The following is a 9,154-nucleotide window of genomic DNA, read 5'->3' on the forward strand; positions in this document are numbered from 1 at the left end:
AGAGAGCATATCTCACCCATATTGGCCTCTCTTCATTGGCTTCCTGTTAATTCTAGAATAGAATTTAAAATTCTTCTTCTTACTTATAAGGTTTTGAATAATCAGGTCCCATCTTATCTTAGGGACCTCATAGTACCATATCATCCCAATAGAGCCCTTCGCTCTCAGACTGCAGGCTTACTTGTAGTTCCTAGGGTTTGTAAGAGTAGAATGGGAGGCAGAGCCTTCAGCTTTCAGGCTCCTCTCCCTGTGGAACCAGCTCCCAATTCGGATCAGGGAGACAGACACCCTCTCTACTTTTAAGATTAGGCTTAAAACTTTCCTTTTGCTAAAGCTTATAGTTAGGGCTGGATCAGGTGACCCTGAACCATCCCTTAGTTATGCTGCTATAGACTTAGACTGCTGGGGGGTTCCCATGATGCACTGAGTGTTTCTTTCTCTTTTTGCTCTGTATGCACCACTCTGCATTTAATCATTAGTGATTGATCTCTGCTCCCCTCCACAGCATGTCTTTTTTCCTGGTTCTCTCCCTCAGCCCCAACCAGTCCCAGCAGAAGACCGCCCCTCCCTGAGCCTGGTTCTGCTGGAGGTTTCTTCCTGTTAAAAGGGAGTTTTTCCTTCCCACTGTCGCCAAGTGCTTGCTCACAGGGGGTCGTTTTGACCATTGGGGTTTTTACGTAATTATTGTATGGCCTTGCCTTACAATATAAAGCGCCTTGGGGCAACTGTTTGTTGTGATTTGGCGCTATATAAATAAAATTGATTGATTGATTGATTGATTGATTGTGGATACAAACCGTGAGAGAGGGGGAAAAATATAAGTAGGGGTGCTCGAAATGCTCCTGTTTGTTGTTCTCAAATTTGATTAGTTTGTGCACTGTGCCACACTGAGAGTGCACAGCATGTACTGAATTGAATGACACTGACTGACGTCATTATCATGTGTTTATGTGGATAATGGCTATTAAGATTGCTGATTCACCTTCCGTCACCTTGTCAACAAATGCACATGTATTGCTGGGAGGCTCACATCCTGACCTGTATTTACAGTGTTCAAAAAGAGAACCAGAGCACCGCGTTCATAAATGTCAGTAAGCTACTTTTAATTCAGGAACCATCACTAGAAAACTTTAACAACCAATAGCCACTGCATGCAGTTGCTGAACTGACCCCTAAAGCTGATGAGGTAATTTTGGCTCCCTCTTGTGGCATAATTAGATCTACTGTCATCCATACAAAGTGTCATTGATGAAGTTTGCTCACCCACATTATATCATGCAAAAATTGACAAGGCGTGAGGTATAATGTGTCAATCACTATCCCCACATACAGAAAGAAGACTTCCAAACAAAGAAAATGTTAAAAACTTACCCAAGCCACCTGAAGTCCCGAGGCGTATAATTGTAACGTCTGTGCAATGGGCGTAATAGAAGAGTTTTATGAGCTCGTGCAACATTATGGCAATAGATGGAACACCCATTCCATGCTGGAAATCAAGTAAAGTTTTGTTATTTGATGGAAACTTATAGAATTTGGTTCTGTATTTTTTTGTAGTACTTGTTTTAAGTTTGGTGTTTTTACATACACTGACAGAGAGCACTGGGCCAACTTTGTACATGGCATAGCGATCTGTTCCAACACAAATATCTGGGTACTCTGAGTTAGGGTCTTCCATTCCCAGTTCAGTAGCAACGTACTCAATGAATTCTTTCATCCTCCAGGGACTACCCCCAACACACACAAACTGTAAGAAAACAAAAACCATTAGCACACGCTGAATCCTCCCAACAGTGGTATTTTCTTTTTGCCAAAAGAATATGATAAAAAAATCTTACTTTGACATCACCGAACATGGCTGGCAGGTCATGAGTGGCAGTACCAAGACTGAAGTGATAGAGAATGTCTTCTTTCAGTGCAGCCAAGTGTGGATTGCGCACATAAGCAGGACTGTTTGCGGTGAAGAGAAAAGTAATAAAGGTTTGATCAACATCATAAAAACAGTTTCTCACTGATGTTTGTTTGCATATTAGGGCCCTGTCACACCTTGATGATTTAACCAGCATATGGCCAAGTGGTTAATGCGCTTGAAACTAGGCTTAAAACTTTCCTTTTACTAAAGCTTAAAGTTAGGGCTGGATCAGGTGACCCTGAACCATCCCTTAGTTATGGCTGCTATAGACTTAGACTGCTGGGGGGTTCCCATGATGCACTGAGTGTTTCTTTCTCTTTTTGCTCTGTATGCACCACTCTGCATTTAATCATTAGTGATTGATCTCTGCTCTTTTCCACAGCATGTCTTTTTCCTGGTTCTCTCCCTCAGCCCCAACCAGTCCCAGCAGAAGACTGCCCCTCCCTGAGCCTGGTTCTGCTGGAGGTTTCTTCATGTTAAAAGGGAGTTTTTCCTTCCCACTGTCACCAAGTGCTTGCTCACAGGGGGTCGTTTTGACCGTTGGGGTTTTTCCGTAATTATTGTATGGCTTTTGCCTTACAATATAAAGCGCCTTGGGGCAACTGTTTGTTGTGATTTGGCGCTATATAAATAAAATTGATTTGATTTGATCACCAGAAAATGAGTTGTTTGTCTATACGTGGCCCCTGCGACAGACTGATGTCCTACCTCACGTTTTTTCGACTGGGTTGGTGTACCCTGGCTTGTGCCCTATGACTGCTGGGATAGGTTCCAGCCCCCTTTCCCTTTGACCCTGATTGTTGTAAGTGGGAACAAAAAAAAATGAATTAATGAATTCTCTCCCTTAAAAACCTCATTACTGCGTACAGAGTTTAACCATCTTCCTTTAGCTAAATTTAAACAAAATAGTCTCTGCTAGCTTTCATGGACGTATGACTATGTTTGAGTTTTTGAATGTAACCACTGGGAAACCAATAGAAAACAAGTTTACAGAAACAGGAAAAGAATTGCCACTAATCCCTGAATCATCCAGCAGGTGGCAGAAACATCTATGGGACATTACATAGGCAAAATATAGTTGCTTTTTAAAAATGATCCCGTACATCAAAGTTCACTTGATGCAAAAGGTTTAGAGTCCGACCGATATGGATTTTTTGAGGCCGATGCCGATAACGATATTTGGATGAAAAAAATGCTGATAATCGGCTGATTTGCCGATAGCCAATAAATCAGCCGATATTATCATTATTTTTTTTAATGAATAAAGTGTTCTTTTTTGGACTATTAACAAAAAAGGTATGAGCTAAAAGCTGAAGCTTTGTCCTCATATTGATTAACTTTATAACAGAGATGAATTTTCAAGTTCAAGTTTCAAGTTCATGCGCACATCATCACTCATCTTCTATGAGGAGTACCAAGATGGCTGACGGTGGATCGAAAGTCCATGGAGTTAACGTTTCAGCAAAAAAAGTAAGTTTCTATCTCATATCATTAAAAAGTTATTTACAATTTAGTAAAGCTTGGTCCCAGCCATCCTATACGACGGCGTCAGCCCCAGAGGGTTAATGGCGAACGACAGTAATTCCCAGAACCCTTCTGGACGACCAGTGAATCTGAATGTTTCAACCTCTTAGCAGTAAACAAAAGTGTTTCATGCTAGAAATAACGTCTACACAACGTGGGCTTAATAAAAAGCGTGACTGACGCAATGAAGCATATTTGACACATTACTACATAAACTGAGTTAATCAAACTGAGTCGAACTGAAACGGGAGAAATGTGGGTTGAATGTAATCGCAAAGTTATTACAAACAACATCCTTATAAACTTACTTATATGCTTTTGTCAGTCGATCAGTGCTGTGTGATGGTGAACTACGGGGGCCGGTGATGAACACATTTAAGCAGGGGTGTAAGCAGCTCTCAGTTGAATGGAGTCAGCGCTCCATCTACTGGACAAATGGTGCAAGGACATTTTACATTGCCGATACAAACATTATTTCAGTAACTGTTCTGTTGAAAATTATCAGCGTTCTATCGGCAAAATTTCGGCCGATAGTGAGTACTTTGAAAAGGTCTTATATCGGCCGATAATATCGGTCGGGCTCTACAAAGGTTTGCTTTCATATATGCCCTTTTAAATTGACAAGTCACAAGATGACAGCATATGCTGTTTTAAGTTATGTTAAACTGGAGGGGGTGGGCTCATGCCAAGACTTTTCCTTTACACCCATCCGTCTCTTCTCAGATGCCATAAGTAATAGATGACGGATTATGAGCAGATGTGCTGATGCAGTAATATGGGATGCAGTGGGCACACACTGTGGATGTAATAGTGCGGAGGTTCTGATTGATTTGTGGAAAAGGTTTAAGCAACACCCTGAACAAAGACAATACATACAAAATGCATGCTGGAATCACATATTAACTACAAGGTGCACTCGGACAGGACATAGCTCCTCTGGGCTACAAAGGTTAACTATTACTGCCTCCAATAATGAATATAGTGGTTTTACATTTGAGCCAAAATGTATCTGTATGGCATATATAAAGGCAAGTACAAAAATATTTAAACAACACCAGCTGTTGACATTTTCTTCTGTAAATCCCTACATGGAGCCAAAATGAAGCAATCAACGTGCCTTTGTAGTGGAGACTTTCTGCTTTAATTCCACATGGTTAACAAATATACCTGGGTAGCACGGTGGCTTAGTGGTTAGCATGGGATCCATTCCCACCTGTGGCCTTTCTGTGTGGAGTTTGTATATTTTGCATGGCTTTCCTGCCACATTTAAAGTCACGCAGGTTAGGTAAATTGGAAACTTTATAACTGCCCAGGTCTCCCTTGCAAAAGACATCTCAATCTCAATGGGACTAACCTGGTTAAATTAGATTAAACCTTGTTAACCATTTAGGAATTACACCCATTTTCATACAGTCTGTTCCCTCATTATGGCAAATTAAGCACATAAAATTTCAGAAGTTCAATCCAAGTGTTGAATTTGCATTTGGTAGCTTTTCATGAGAACTCTCAGATGTGAGGTGCAAAGAGAAGTTGACGTGAAGGAGGCTATAATTTAGGCTGAAAAACACATTAAACCAATCAAAAATATAGCAGAAACTTTAAGTGGCAAAATCAAGAATTTGGAACACTCTGAAAAAGAAGGAATGTAGTGGAGAACTCCGTAATACCAAAAGTCCTGTAAGACCACTAAAATGGATGACTGCAGAAGCCCTTGAGCCTCTCAAGCCCATCTAACAAAGTCAAGAACACCCTCAGGGAGGTAGGTGTGTCACTGTCAAAGTGTGCAAACAAGAGATACCTTCAAGAAAGCATATACAGAGGATTTATGATAAGGTGTGAAGACTACTAATACAAAAGAACAGAAAGATCAGATCAGGCTGACAGAAAGCATCTAAGAAGTCACAGACAGTTCTGGGACAACACTCTTAAGACAGATGAAACCAAGATTAACTTGTAAAAGAATGATGTATAGAAAAGAGTGTGGAGAAGGAAAGAAATGGCTCATGATCTGAAGTATACCACATCATCCGTCAAACATGGTGGAGGCACCGTTGTGGTGTGTGTGGCTGCCAGTGTATACATTTTTAAGCATTATTACATATCATAACCAAAAGGATGGAATTTATCATGTATGTCTGTTTCAATGTGTTAAAACTGACCTCATGAAAACACACCAAAAGGAAACTGTAAAACAATTAGTTTCTACACAAATGAGTTACAAAATTAACTTCATATTCTTGTAAGTAAAATAGGACAAAGAACAATTCTCACCTGCAACATGATGCTGCTTGCTCATCAATCTTTGACTGCATCTTCCTGATGTCAAAAGAAAATGACAAATAAACTTCAGATTTTGAAAAACAATGTAAAAAAAATTAAATATCCATGGCTAATGCAAAAAAAAAAAAAAAGTTTTAAATACCCAAGTACGACAGAGGTGAAGCTTTAGGTTAGGTTAGGGTTAATATTCAACAGAGATTGGCTATGGATACAGCCGTGTCTTCCTCCTTGATTTCAGACTGTTGTCTGTGAGAAAATGTGAAGGCAGATCACAATGAAGTGTGTCTTATTGGTCCTGTGTTGAAATCATAATCTTGTATTGCATTAGAGTGTCTGAGTCACAGGGTGTGGTAAGTACTGAGGAACAAAAAACAAAAAAAAAAAAAACGTTTTTTTTTAAATAAAATAGAAAATTACAGAATTTTCATAGAAACATTCACATAAAATAGCAAGTGGACTAAAACCCAATAAAAACAAGTGTCTGACTTGTCTAGTGTTGTAATACTATTCTCCACTGACTTTAGGTCACTGCCTCATAACGTAATATGGAAGCTAATGAAAACAACTGAAATCATCCTCTATTAAAATAAAACGTTTGTTTTAAAATAAGCACAAACTTTTTGTAGTTTAAAAAACAAAATATATAAAACCAATGGCTCAATCATCAAACTAGTTGAGCTACGTAAAACATGTTGATTTATTTATTTCAATCAGCAAACTTGTGGAATAACAGAAACTAAATGATTAAATAGATAAAATCACACAAACAAAGGAAAATACAGAAAATACGGAATATACTGAAAGAAAAAAAACATCTAGCTGAGTGAAAAAGCTCAAGGCTGAAGCTATCTAGCTTTTAAATGCCCTAACCTATTTATTTTTGAAAACAGCATTAACTAACCGTCCGTTAGTTGCCAACAATGAAGAGGAAGTGAAAGGGAGGAAGACTGTCTAATTTCACCTCGGTAAAAGCAAAAACTTCATCATTGTGATGACATCTGAGGGAGAAAAAAAGCATTTACCTTTGTGATGTAGTTTATCAGTATTTCTGAAGTTTCTGCCAAATTGCGCCCAACATCTTAAGTCCGCTGACCTCTGTCATCCAGCTACGCAACGTAGCCCCGCCCATAATGACGTCACGTGCCAGCGGCGGAGTACTTTTACAGTTTCATGCTCTTGATCACGTACAAAGTTCTCACACTTATTAACGAACAGTAAATGTTCAGAGGAAACTTCACCGTCATACACATTTAAATGTCATTATTGTAAAATCATAACGCTGTAGTATCCACCTTATTCAGGAAGTCAAGGTGGTGGCTCCGTTTTGTCAGACAACTTCCGGTTTGTCACTGCTTCTAATGATTATCTACGTGGCAACACAGTACGCCAGACATATGTCCAAACATGAGCAACATTAATAGTTCAGTTCGTGGGTGCTACAACAACTGGAAGATGAGGAAACTATCGCTTTCAGAACGATGTTTTGAACACCTGGGTAAAGTCAGAAAGATATTCACAGATTCGAAGTTCACGGCTCAATAGATCTGAAGAGAAACGTTGTAGAAAGACAAACACCACTAGTTTCTAACCTCAGGAAGGTAGAGAACGAGCTACAACCTTATTTTTATCCATATGAGCCGTCCTCTGAGCTGAAAAAAAATAACACTGATCTGAACGGAGAAACGGAAGCTTAGGGACCGTCTACAAAGTGCATACATGGAAAAAAAAAAAAGACACCAGAAAATTATTGAATAAATCATTGTAATAAGGAGTGATATCACCAAATTCACTGCACACATCAGTAGGGTCCTGCTGATTATACTACAGAGCTCAGTTTGGAAAAATGCCATTATGAAAAACTGCAGAATTTTTTATTTTTTAAATTTTTAATAGCATCAAAGTCACTGCAAACAACAGCCGTGTCCTGTTGATTATACCAGAGCACTCAGTTTGGGAAAAAGTAATTTTAAAAAATTTTGGAGAATTTTTCATTGATTATATTTTCAATAGCATCAAAGTCATAAGGTGTAGTGACACAAAATTTACTGCACACAACAGTGGTGTCCTGCTGATTATACTACACCACTCACTTTGGGAAAAAGTCATTTTAAAAAAATTTGGAGAATTTTTGATTGGTTAAATTTTCAATAGCATCAAAGTCATAAGGTGTAGTGACACAAAATTTACTGCACACAACAGTGGTGTCCTGCTGATTATACTACAACACTCACTTTGGGAAAAAGTCCATCCATCCATCCATTTTCCACCGCCTAGTCCAATTAAGGGTCGCGGGGGGGCTGGAGCCTATCCCAGCAGTCATAGAGCGCGAGGCGGGGTACACCCAGGACAGGACGCTAGTCTGTCGCAGGGCCACAAATAGAAAAACAAACACAGACACACCCACACACACACCTACGGACAATTTTTTAAAGATTCCAATCCACCTAACCCGCATGTCTTTGGATGTGGGAGGAAACCGGAGCACCCGGAGGAAACCCACGCAAACATGGGGAGAACATGCAAACTCCACACAGAAAGGCCACGGGAATTGAACCCACAACCTTCTCGCTGTGAGGCAACAGTGCTAACCACTAAGCCACCGTGCTGCCTGGGAAAAAGTCTTTTTCAAAAATTTTGGAGAATTTTTTATTGTTTATATTTTCAATACCATCAAAGTCATAAGGTGTAGTGACACAAAATTTACTGCACACAACAGTGGTGTCCTGCTAATTATACTACAGCACTCACTTTTGGAAAAAGTCATTTTCAAAAATTTGGGAGAATTTTTGATTGTTTAATATTTTCAATAGCATCAAAGTCATAAGGTGTAGTGACACAAAATTTACTGCACACAACAGTGGTGTCCTGCTGATTATACTACAGCACTCACTTTTGAAATATAGTAATAATTTATGACAATTAATTAACTAAATAAAAGAGACCCCTGCTGTTCAAACTGAGCACTGCTACTAAAAGGTGATGACAGAAATGACGTTTCCTTTTTGGTAGGTATAAAGACTTCCTCAGCATTGAGTGAAAGCCAAAATCTCCAAGCCAAGTGTTGTAGTGTAAACAGCATGATATGGAGTATATGTGCTGATGTTTACATCACCCTACAGCTTATAAAAGTGCTGTAGTATAACCAGCAGGACACTGCTGATGTGGTGGACACCTCCCCCATCTCAACACAACCTCCTTCACAAATCACTGTGGACCAAGTCAGAGAACAGCCAAGGAAACTTCATCCCATGAAAGCGGCAGGCCCACGCAAGGTGTGTCCCCAACTACTGAAGACCTATGCAACTGAACTGGGAGAACCGCTATGACATATCTTCTCCCTAGCCTGCAGTGAGGGAGAGTGCCCACCCTCAGTTAGACTTCATGCATCCTTCCAGTTCTTTAGAAGAACCAGCCCAGCCACCTGAATGACTTCCGACCAGT

General features: G+C 39.7%; 1 protein-coding gene across 1 annotated transcript in view; it reads right to left on the reverse strand.

Moving 5' to 3' along the window:
* Positions 1 to 5,965, reverse strand: part of upp1 (uridine phosphorylase 1) — a 48,957-nt gene extending 42,992 nt beyond the window's left edge. Inside the window, exons 1-5 of the mRNA XM_034174937.1 lie at positions 5,856 to 5,965; positions 5,705 to 5,749; positions 1,836 to 1,947; positions 1,586 to 1,744; positions 1,372 to 1,486 (exon numbers count right to left, since the gene is read on the reverse strand). Coding sequence (XP_034030828.1) covers positions 1,372 to 1,486; positions 1,586 to 1,744; positions 1,836 to 1,947; positions 5,705 to 5,745 — 427 coding nt within the window. The 5' untranslated portion in view covers positions 5,746 to 5,749; positions 5,856 to 5,965. The remainder of the gene's footprint in view (positions 1 to 1,371; positions 1,487 to 1,585; positions 1,745 to 1,835; positions 1,948 to 5,704; positions 5,750 to 5,855) is intronic.
* Positions 5,966 to 9,154: the final 3,189 nt, after the last annotated feature.

Source organism: Thalassophryne amazonica, chromosome 7 (genome assembly GCF_902500255.1).
Source record: "Thalassophryne amazonica chromosome 7, fThaAma1.1, whole genome shotgun sequence".
Taxonomy (NCBI): domain Eukaryota; kingdom Metazoa; phylum Chordata; class Actinopteri; order Batrachoidiformes; family Batrachoididae; genus Thalassophryne; species Thalassophryne amazonica.